The 12127-nt window shown below is 40.3% G+C and overlaps 1 protein-coding gene across 1 annotated transcript in view; it reads right to left on the reverse strand.

The window, feature by feature from the left end:
* LOC127645358 (otogelin-like) overlaps window positions 1-12127 on the reverse strand; it is a 64509-nt gene that overhangs the window by 13971 nt on the left and 38411 nt on the right. The window contains 17 exon segments of the mRNA XM_052128949.1: window positions 2235-2444; window positions 2551-2739; window positions 3285-3423; window positions 3511-3731; window positions 3856-4042; window positions 4342-4431; window positions 4543-4691; window positions 4800-4977; window positions 5664-8065; window positions 8805-8884; window positions 8971-9088; window positions 9186-9464; window positions 10007-10174; window positions 10398-10424; window positions 10625-10781; window positions 11196-11312; window positions 11511-11630. Coding sequence (XP_051984909.1) covers window positions 2235-2444; window positions 2551-2739; window positions 3285-3423; window positions 3511-3731; window positions 3856-4042; window positions 4342-4431; window positions 4543-4691; window positions 4800-4977; window positions 5664-8065; window positions 8805-8884; window positions 8971-9088; window positions 9186-9464; window positions 10007-10174; window positions 10398-10424; window positions 10625-10781; window positions 11196-11312; window positions 11511-11630 — 4831 coding nt within the window.

The following is a 12127-nucleotide window of genomic DNA, read 5'->3' on the forward strand; positions in this document are numbered from 1 at the left end:
GGGAGTTTCACACGCAACAGTCTCTAGAGTGTAAAGAGAATAGTGCGAAAAACAGAAAACATCCAGAGAGTGGCAGTTCTGTGGGTGAAAACGGAGGTCAGAGGAGAATGGCCAGACTGGTCCAAGCTGACAGGAGGGTGGCATTAACCCAAATAAACATGCATTACAACAGTGCTATAAAGAAAAGTATTTCTGAACATTCAACACGTCGAACATTGAGGCGGATGGGCTACAGCAGCAGAAGACCCCTCCGGGTACCACTACTGTCTAAGAACAGGAAACTGAGACTGCAGTGGGCACAGGCTCACCAAGATTGGAGCGTTGAAAAAACATTGGCTAGTCTGACGAATCTCGATTTCTGCTGCGAGATAAATATAAAATGAAGCAAAATTGTGAATATATATATATATATACAGAGAGGAAAATAAGTATTTGAACACCTTGCTATTTTGCAAGTTCTCCCACTTGGAAATCATGGAGGGGTCTGAAATTGTCATCGTAGGTGCATGTCCACTGTGAGAGACATAATCAAAAAAAAAAAGAAATCCAGAAATCACAATATATGATTTTTTAACTATTTATTTGTATGATACAGCTGCAAATAAGTATTTGAACACCTGTCTATCAGCTAGAATTCTGACCCTCAAAGACCTGTTAGTCTGCCTTTAAAATGTCCACCTCCACTCCATTTATTATCCTAAATTAGATGCACCTGTTTGAGGTCGTTAGCTGCATAAAGACACCTGTCCACCCCATACAATCAGAAAGAATCCAACTACTAACATGGCCAAGACCAAAGAGCTGTCCAAAGACACTAGAGACAAAATTGTACACCTCCACAAGGCTGGAAAGGGCTACGGGGAAATTGCCAAGCAGCTTGGTGAAAAAAGGTCCACTGTTGGAGCAATCATTAGAAAATGGAAGAAGCTAAACATGACTGTCAATCTCCCTCGGACTGGGGCTCCATGCAAGATCTCACCTCGTGGGGTCTCAGTGATCCTAAGAAAGGTGAGAAATCAGCCCAGAACTACACGGGAGGAGCTGGTCAATGACCTGACCCGTTTCCAAGGTTACTGTTGGTAATACACTAAGACGTCATGGTTTGAAGTCATGCATGGCACGGAAGGTTCCCCTGCTTAAACCAGCACATGTCAAGGCCCGTCTTAAGTTTGCCAATGACCATTTGGATGATCCAGAGAAGTCATGGGAGAAAGTCATGTGGTCAGATGAGACCAAAATATAACTTTTTGGTCATAATTCCACTAACCGTGTTTGGAGGAAGAAGAATGATGAGTACCATCCCAAGAACACCATTCCTACTGTGAAGCATGGGGGTGGTAGCGTCATGCTTTGGGGGTGTTTTTCTGCACATGGGACAGGGCGACTGCACTGTATTAAGGAGAGGATGACCGGGCCATGTATTGCGAGATTTTGGGGAACAACCTCCTTCCCTCAGTTAGAGCATTGAAGATGGGTCGATGCTGGGTCTTCCAACATGCCAATGACCCAAAGCACACTGCCAGGATAACCAAGGAGTGGCTCTGTAAGAAGCATATCAAGGTTCTGGCGTGGCCTAGCCAGTCTCCAGACCTAAACCCAATAGAGAATCTTTGGAGGGAGCTCAAACTCTGTGTTTCTCAGGGACAGCCCAGAAACCTGACTGATCTAGAGAAGATCTGTGTGGAGGAGTGGGCCAAAATCCCTCCTGCAGTGTGTGCAAACCTGGTGAAAAACTACAGGAAACGTTTGACCTCTGTAATTGCAAACAAAGGCTACTGTACCAAATATTAACATTGATTTTCTCAGGTGTTCAAATACTTATTTGCAGCTGTATCATACAAATAAATAGTTAAAAAATCATACATTGTGATTTCTGGATTTTTTTTTTTAGATTATGTCTCTCACAGTGGACATGCACCTACGATGACAATTTCAGACCCCTCCATGATTTCTAAGTGGGAGAACTTGCAAAATAGCAGGGTGTTCAAATACTTATTTTCCTCACTGTATATATATATATTCACAATTTTGCTTCATTTTATATCACCAGCAAACTCATCACAATTTTTTGTTGTATTCAATATATCAATATCATCTAGCCTTAATGTTAATGAAACAATGCACATCATAGCATTCATTATGTGTAGCTGTATAGGATAGAGTAATATATTGTACATTGGCGTGTACTGCACAATGTAGATATGTTTGAGTTGTGAAACAAGATATTAACAGACCACAGGCTTTGTGAGGGCAGCAGCTGCTGTCATCTGTAAGGCTGACGCTGATCTCTCCTGTACGGGTGCACACTGGCTGAGGGATGTTACTGCAGTTATACTCCACAGGCACAATGCTGTCGTTCTCACACTTATACATGCAGCAGCCATTCAGAGAGGCTTTCCACACCTCGCCCAGTGCCCGTGGAGTTCCAAAACTATCAGTGCATGCTGCAAACAAAAAAAACAAAAACAAATTATTTAGCATCTACGTGTTCTAAAGGGAGATGTGAGATGAAGGGCAGAGAGAGGGAAGGAAGGAGAGGGACGGGCATACCACACTTGCTGGGTGTAATGCAGAGAGCAGAATATGGCCGGTGTAGGAGAGTTCCCTCTGGACACACACAGCCCTCCGTAAGGCCCGTGCATTGGTCTGGGACAAACTCAAACTCTTGGTTTGGGCAGGAGTGGGCAGTGCAGGTTGGCAGACATGCCTGGTACCGCAGATTTTCTGGGCACATAAATGCTACAGAAACAGAGAAAACATATTATCATTAATGTATAATATACATTACCCCAATCAAACTACAGTGATATCATACAATAACAGAACTGCAAATCAAGTAATGGCATTTTAACCACACCATATAAAGCTGTGGAAACAAAAAGTTTTAATTACGTAACACTAAATAAAAGGAAAAGTTCACCCACAAATTAAAATACATTTTTTACTCTCCTACGTATATTCCATACACATATGACTTTCTTTCTTCTGCGGAACACAATAGGAGGAATTTTGAAGGATGTCTTCACTGATTTCAATACAATGGCAGCTGAGCAGAATGTGACTAACAGTAAAACTTAAAATGGGACATCCCTAAACTCAGAAGATAGAAAGTCAAACAGGTTTGGAACATCTTGAGAGTGAGTAAACTATCATAGAACTTTTATTTCTAGGTAAACAATTCTTTTAAATCAGTATTAAATCCACAGGTTGAAAACAGCAATGTATCAACCTTTGATTTTCTGAGAAAAGTGTTTTTGAGTGTGTATGTCTTGGTAACTTCATACGGCAGAAATTAGCGCTCCTCCATTCCATGCAGATGTTGAATTTGTGGCAGGATGCAGCATAAGCAGCCAGAGCAACACAAGGATTATTCACATACTCCACATCTCTCACCCACATATCACAGAATGTTGATGGAGGGACCTGAAATGCACAGACTGGTCAGGAATTGTATATAATCAAGTGTGTGTTTGCGGGTATTGGTAGATGACATGCATGTGTGTGCTGTACATAAGGATGGCAGATTTTGAAGGTATGGTTGTTCAACATGCTCATGCACTGGGAGCAGTCACTTGTGGTGCAGTTGACCTCCCTCTTTCTGCTGTGGCTGATGTAGCTTGTTGTGTTGGGAATCTGCCAGCTATCGATGAATACGGCTGGATCCTCTTGTTCAGTCACAACTGTACCATTAGACAGAGTCAGATCATTCAATGGATTACCATCACAACTACCTGCACCGGTTGAAAAAGATAGATTGAGAGAGATCGAGAGTGAGGAACATGAAAGAGGAAGATGACACTTAAAAGATACCGTGATAATTTAAGCGAATATACTCTGTAGTTAATGGCTTCGTACCACACAAGCCCATGGTGGTAAGTCTGTTGTTATAACTGTCCATCTCAATCACCATCATGCCTGTAGTGTGGAACCACTGGATCTTCAGACCAGCTGGACTTTGGATCAGATACATGTTTCCTGTGTCTAGAATCTCAAAACCAAACTTCTTAAACCGTGGCTTTGCATACCTGGAGTTCACATAGAGCTGGAAAGGCAGCACATCATACAGTACATATTAACATCTCTCAATTTGTCAGACTGGCAAAATTAGCATTTTTACAGCATTAATAGTATCGTTCACCCATAAATTAAAATTCTATAATTTTATTAGATTTTTCAAATTCTTGCATCACTTTTTGTGTTCTTTAAAAGAAAGAAAGACATACAGGTTTGAAACAACAAGTAGAGAGTAAATGATAACATATTTTCAACCTTAATATAATGCATCTCTATCACAAAAATACAAGTACATTCCAAGAATGGCCAAGACATATGCACACTCACACGTCTCTGCAGGCGGTTGATGAGAACTTCGTTGGATTTGTGAGTGATGTTTAAAGCTGCCAGACACAAATTGGTAAAGTTCCAGAAAGGCTGAAAAACATTCAGAATTATATGAGTTATACTTACAGTACAATTAATAACTATCTTTGAGATAAGGCAAAGGACAGAGTTGTGCATAGTTTTTTTTACTGCATATCTTACTGGGTCGTCTGGTCCAGAACACTCCTGTACCAGGATGCTTACAGTCTCATTGGGAAGTTGAGTCACCACATATAAAGCAGCTTTATATATTGCAACACTGTTCCCATCAAACGTGATCACATTGAGATCTGGAAAAACTGAACAACGACCTACATAACAAAATAAAATAACAAATGCATTGAAGACACATTTAACAGCTCAATATGAGCAACAAATGCCAGAATGGGAATGATTATAGTAATGTGTGTGTTCCTCACATGGGCAATCCCATCGTGGACAACACTTGTCACCATTGACCAGCACGGCAAAGCCAAGAAGACCACAGTTTGGGGGCGTAGGATCATAAGGGCAGCTCTGAGATTTATTGAAGACCAGCAACTGGCCACTCACACAAATAAGCTTAGTGCATTCATCCACTACCTCTGAATATGGAGACTACAGACACATGCACACACACATACACAGACATGCACACACAAGTAATTTAAACTAATATCTTACCCCAAAATTATAATTCTGTCATCATTTAAACTTGTAAAAAGAGATGTTTGGCAGCATGTTAGTCTGTAGTCATGTAGTTGATGAGAGTGCAAATGTCAATCTTGACTTGAAATGTTCATAATTCACAAAGAAAAGATAATATTATGTACATGTTATGTCATCGCACCACTGATATACTATACTATCTGAATTTCAAACCACTGTTATCTTGACCATGGCAAAGTTAGCTTCACACGAGAGAGACACAGGAAGCTGCCTGGTAAAGTACTTGCGCTCCATGGGATCAAGGCAAAATCTGTTTGGCCTACATATGCATATCTGCCTGCTTCGAGTACTGGAAAGCCACTTAAAAAATGTCACAATATTTTGGCAGTTAAAAACAAAATAAATTGCCAAGACGTGCTATTTTGCGCATCTGAAAGACACAATCTTTATGTTGGTAGATCAGCTCTGACCTTTTTTTTGTGTGCTATCAAGTTGCACATGCTTTTATACATGCAAACCTTTAGTAAATCGGGGCCATAATGTCATTGCAGGCTTTCTTGATCCAAAATTTAGAAAGTGATTTGAAATTTTACATGAAAATCAAATTATATTAAATAATTTCTTGATTGACTTACAGTGCACACTCTGCTGGGTGTGAGAGATGTTGTTTTGGGAACTGGAGGTGTCTGCCTTGTCATCCAGTGCTCTGTTTCAATAGTGTATGAAGGCCTGGTCATCAGAGACGAAGCAAGTGTTGTTAGGCCAGTGTCTGGAGCAGGTGACTTAGCTGTGACTGAGATATGTTCATCCACCAGAGGGTGTTCAGCAGAGGTGACAGAAATACTCTCAGTGACAGTGGGAGAAGCAGGTAACCATGTGGAAATAGTAGTCTGGGTAACAACTGATGCAAAACTGGATACTGGAGCAGATGTAGCTGTTCCAGTTGATGATGATGGGAGTATTGTGGTTGGACCAGATTCACTGGTGTGCTCTGTAGATCCATAGGTGATTTCAGTGGTGGTTACGGGACTGTGCAATGTCTGTGTGCTTGTAGTAGCAACAGATATACTGGTAGTATTTGTATCTGTGGAAACAGTGGTCACTTTATCTGTGGAAAAGGTAGTAAGTTGTGTTGTTAATGTAGATTCAATCCTGGCCACTGGTGAAATGCTGGTCGTGGCTACAACTCTTGGAGTTTCTTGTCGTGTGGTAGTCACAAACGCCGGAGAGGTCAGAACTGGTGTGTCACGGGTTATGATTTTTGGTGTAATTCTGGAAGGCAGGGTGCTGAAGGTCTCACTCTGCTCTGTTGATGTCTGTGTCATTGCAGCAGTTGACAGCACAGTTGTTTCCTTGTCGGGAGAAACTTGAGTTGTCTCTGTGACAGGATATACAATTAAGGGTGTGATTGTGGATGTTCGAGTGGTAGAAACAACCTTCTTATCAGTTGTGGTAGAAATTAGCAAAGATGCCTCAGAAGTGACAGTTGTTTCTGTGATTTTTGTTGGGGATTTATCTATTGAGGTTGCCGTTGTCCATGTGGATGGTGATGATGGGGAGATCTCATTAAGTGTAGTTGTTCTGGTCATAGAATAAGGTGGATGAAGTGGGGAAGTGCTTACTTTGTCTGTGAGGTGAGTCGTGGTGGAAACCGAACCCCAGTGAGACTCTGTAGGGCCTAGTGTTGTTGACATGGACATAGCTGTAGAGGTTGTTTTGTCAGTGATCGACACATGGGATGTAAACAGTGTTGATGTTGCCTCTGCAGTCATTGAGGTGGATGGGATGGTGGTGTAGGTGGTAAGTGGGATTTCTGTTGTCCTCACACTTGTTTGGGATGTTTCTGGTGGCACAGATTGAGTTGACATGGTTTGGGTTACTCTCCAATCAGTCTGTAATGTCCTTTCGGTTGTTGGAGTAGCAGGATAGGTATACAGAGAATATGTTGGCTGATATGCTGTTTTATCTGTGGTTTCTGTTGGCACATATTCAGGGGATGACACTGTGATGATGCTGGTTGCTGGGACAGTTGTTGAGACAGACACTGTTGTTTTTGCAGTTTCAGGTTGCTTTGAGGTTGTTGAGGTTGTTGAGGTTGAAAAAGCCAAAGGTCTGGTTTGAGTTGAAGGCAGTGATGGAACAAGATAACTTTTTGATTCAACAGGGATGTGGGTGGACAATGATTCTGTAGGTGAAGTGTAAATAGTTTCCAACTTCAAAGGTTTCTGGGTTTCAGAGGTACTCTCAGGGGTTGTCTTCAGAGTGTGTATAGAAGTTGACAAGGTAAGATTTGTTGTGGTGACAAAGGTACTAGATTCTAATATAGGTGATGTGGTTGATGGTGAAGTGAGTTTTGTTCTACTGATAAATTCTGAAGCAGACTGTGTGCCACCAGTAGAAGTCACAGTGGGTGTTGTGGTCTTTTCCATTAGTGTTAAGGCCTCTGAGACTCTGAGAGTCTCTGTACTAGAAGTGAGGGGAGATGGCACTTTGTCAGTTGGGGATGTGACTTCTGTGGGGCTCATGCTGGTCAAAACTGGAAGGACAGGTTGAGTGCTTTCTCTAGTCAGCTCCTTGCTTGAGGTCGATGACAGAACAGGGCTTGAAGTAAGCAGTAAGGGTACAGTTGTGGTACTGATGAGTAATGTTGAAGATTCTGATGGCCTGCTTATTGTAGAGGTTAATGGAAGAAAAGATGAGACAGAGACAGTGCTAGAGTGCACAGTGGTGGGGGAAGTGGGACTGTGGGTACTACTTGGCTCTCTAGTGGTTCTCTGTGTGGAAGCCAGCAGGCTTGTGGAGGAAGAGGAGGTTGTTAATGTGGTAATGGTATCCACAACCTCAGGTCTGACAGCGGAAGATGTTTGCTTTGCTGTGCTTGACATGGGAGTAGTAGGTGTAGATTCTGGGGTGCTAGCATTGGTAGTGGCTGATATAGAACCTGCTGGGCCGCTCAAGGTAGAAATTTCAGAGGAGTGTGCAGATATTACAGTAGAAATGGGTGGTGTGAATGGAGGAACAACTGCAGGCATAATGCCTACATACAAACACAATTCCTTTGTTAGACACTGCACAAAACAGCTCATTGAAACATGTTATTTTATGCTATATAGCTAAACTGGAGCTTGGAGTTACAAAACATTTTTCTAGAGATGGGAATAAAAAGTAAAACTGTAGTAAAACTAAAGTAAATGTACTGTATATAAATATTCATATCTCCATTGATACATGGTCAAAAATCAAGCAACTGGTTGAGCTAGTATTTAATCTATCATTCACTATGTTCACTATGTGAACACTTTAAAAGTTCAATATCAGTCAGACTTAAACAATAATTTGTCTTTTTAAAATGTCATGTAAATGCTTTAGTCCAGCTGAAATCGTACTAGTCAGTTTTGTCCTAAAACAGACTAAAAGACTTAATTTCATTGTAGCTTGGCTTCATACAACGTGTATCGTGATGTGTATTATCAGAACTTCCTCAGCTAATGTTCTTCTTTAAAATATTTGATTATATACTATGTCATATATACTTGGACAGACAGATAATAACTGTTGCTTGACTATTCCACTCTTGCTCAATTATAACGGCATATGTAATCGTATTGACTGAAAGGTAAACTTTTACATTTTTTTAAGGGAAGATCAAACAAAAGCAACCAAAGACCAAGTATTAAATGTGACATTAACCTTAGAAAGGTACAAATGCCATTGACAATGAACTGTATTTTACACAAGCTTTAGCATGGGTAGTAACACAAATAGCAGTAGCTTACAGTCCTCCAGATAGACACATCTATGAGTGACCTCATCTAGAACCATGTGACCCGGACACTGCGGCAGGCACCCTTCCACCCTACAGAAAAGAGCATTCAAGCCACACATCTCTTAGCCATATATCCAACCAAGCAGTGGCATGTATGCATGTATGTGTGTTCTTACTTTATGATGCTGATACAACTCAGACCTGATGGGTCACTGCATGTCCTAAAACATGGACTCACACAAGACTCATACACCCACTGACACCGAGGACCAATTGGATAGTCTGGTATAGCACCTGTATTAAAAATATGGGAAGAACATAAGTCATGATGCTCAATGCATAATATTTATTTGAATACAGTGAATTTGCCTTTATATTGTGACATGCTGACCTGTAAGTCTGAACAGTGTAGCTTGGCGGTACCGGTCTGAGTGACTGTATTTCAAAAGCTGGATTCTGGACTGCATGAAATGCACAAAGAATCCAGGCCGTGCCAGTGATTCTAGTGAATCAAAGCCTGAGACCCATGTGTCCCTGTGCTGCACAAATGTAGCTGCATCCCAGAAAGCCTCTATCTCTTGATACTTCTGCAGTCTCAGCTGGCCATTGCGCTCTGCTCTTAAAAAGAAGTTGGGTCTGTCTGCTGCCTCAAATGATATCAGTGATGAATCTGCAGTATCAACAGCATTAAACACATTGAGAAAATCCTCCTATACAGTATACATCATTCAAAAAGTTTAATATGCAAAAACAAAAATCTACAAGGACTACAACTACCACACATTTGAGTGAATATGCCTAATGAAAATGGAAAACCATAGCAGGTCTTAAGTATGGACTGTAGGTGTGTAATTTACAGTTTGTTGTATGACAAAACATAGCAAGTTGTATAACTAAACCATGGTCAAGTAATGTTTAACATAGACTTTATTTTACTCATAAATCCAAAACCCATAGGAAAATCCTGAAGGAACCCATGGATCAAAATATGCTCATTCTCTTCCAGGTTTTTGGACTACAAACTGAACAGCTCTATTTGCCAATGACGTAAGAAAAATATTTATTTTACTTTAATTCAAGATTTATACTCTGAAATCAAATCTTAACATCTTAAACAATTTTGGTTTCCATGTACATTTTTAAAATGTTTAGATATTATTACTGAAAATTGAGATTGTTGAGTATGTGCTTTTGTCTGAATGTTTGACTAACCATGTAGTCTGGCTTTGGTGAGGCCTGGTGTCATCATGAACAGTGTCAAAACCTCATCAGAACTGAATATTTCCCTGTTTGGGTACACCAGTCCACTTGACAAATTGGCTGCCAACAGTGTGCCTCTCTCTCTGTAGGTCAACAGTTTGATAGGACCCTTCCCTAAAGCTGGGCAGAAAATATACACAAGCTTAAGTAAATTCCCTTAAACATACACAATTGTCAAATAATGTTAATTATATAAAATATAATCAAATATTCTTAATATATACAGTAATATATATACAGATATATACAGTAAAGTACATATGCCAACATGTCTTAAATGTATAGATCTTTATGATGTTATTTACAGATGTGATCTTCAAATAAGGCAGATATGCAAATGTACCTTTGTTGTAGTATTCACAGTCATAAGCTGTAACGGGAGGAAGGCAACATTTCTCATTATAGCATAAAATTCAACCATGTAAAAAACTTGCAAGATAGATTACTCCTTTCTGAATACACTATAGATAGTCTTTAAACATAATGTTTGCTGTACTCAGTTAGTCTGTTTTATCTCAGTAATAACTCATATAATAAGTCAAATAGCTGGGCAGAGAGGCTGTCACTCACGGCAGACAGAAGGAGAGCGCCAGTCAATGGTCATGCCCTTTTGGCAGCAACGGTGAGCATATGCTGAAACGCTTGTGCAGAAACACTCACAGTCTCCTCCACGGTTGCAGCCACATGTGTCCACCAGGCAGTTCATATAGAACCATGTGACATCTACCTAAAGAGCATCAAACACCTTTAAACACAGATAATCTCTCTCACTCACATGTACATTTCCACACACATAAATACAAAGTGAATGTGACAATTAAAGGTGCACTCAGAAACAAGCCTGATAAAAAAAGCCTGTTTTTTATTTTGTTTTTTTTACATGGAGATGTGCTGCCTCATGGCATGTTGAGATCAAATGACTCGGCAGCCCCCTTATTATTGAAAATGTTTGCTCACAGTTTATATTAATCGTGACAGACTGTGAATTGCGCATTTCTACAAAGGCATCCGTATCCAAAAATTACTTTTGCAACTACAGTATGTGTCAGTAGCCTATAAGTCCAAGATAGCCAGCGCAAAACCAACACAAAACTGACTTCTTTAAAGTCAGCTGGAAACTGGACAGAGGTCATAAACTTACCACTGGGTGGCAGATCTGAAACACTTCACTGAGCAGAATCCCACACTGTCTTTTTGCAAAGGACTCACGGAGAGGATTCAAAATGCAGGGGTGCCTTATATCAGGACTGTTCACACACTGGAGAGACATTCACACACAAACAAATACAGTTATACTGTTTATTTGATGCTACTGACACATTCCAGATACATTGATCTGCTTCATTCAATTTAAGTTTATTCAATGTTGCAAAAACATGTATGTTTGGGCATCTACTATCAAAGAGAATGGAGAATTTGTGTCTGTGTGTCGTATGTGTGTTTATCTGTGTCATACCTCTGCTGCTGTCCAGCTGTTGCCAAACTCCTGCGGTGTTGATGAGTCAATGTTCTCTGGTGTTCTCATCTCATTTGCAGTCTTCTGATCAAAATTACCACAAAGACCAGAAAGCTTGCCCTGAAATTGGACAAATAATACATTAAATGATGCATTACCAAATTTCTGAAAAATAAATGTTATTGATTTGCCAACATAAAAGTTTACTCTTGCTGTATACTCAAGATTGAGTGGAACCTGCATAGTATCACACATTCAACACATTTGTGTGTGTTTGTGTGTGTGTGTGTGTGTGTGTGTGTGTGTGTGTGTGTGTGTGTGTGTGTGAGCATGTATTTATCACTTTGTGGGGACCAAATGTCCCCATAAGGATAGTAAAACCCAACATTTTTGAACTTGTGGGGACATTTTGTCAGTCCCCATGAGGAAAACAGCTTATAAATCATACTAAATTATGTTTTTTGAAAATGTAAAAATGCAGAAAGTTTTCTGTGAGGGTTAGGTTTAGGGGTAGGGTTAGGTGTAGGGGATAGAATATAAAGTTTGTACAGTATAAAAACCATTATGTCTATGGAAAGTCCCCATAAAACATGGAAACACAACGTGTGTGTGTGTGT

This window comes from Xyrauchen texanus, chromosome 1, assembly GCF_025860055.1.
Source record: "Xyrauchen texanus isolate HMW12.3.18 chromosome 1, RBS_HiC_50CHRs, whole genome shotgun sequence".
NCBI lineage: Eukaryota > Metazoa > Chordata > Actinopteri > Cypriniformes > Catostomidae > Xyrauchen > Xyrauchen texanus.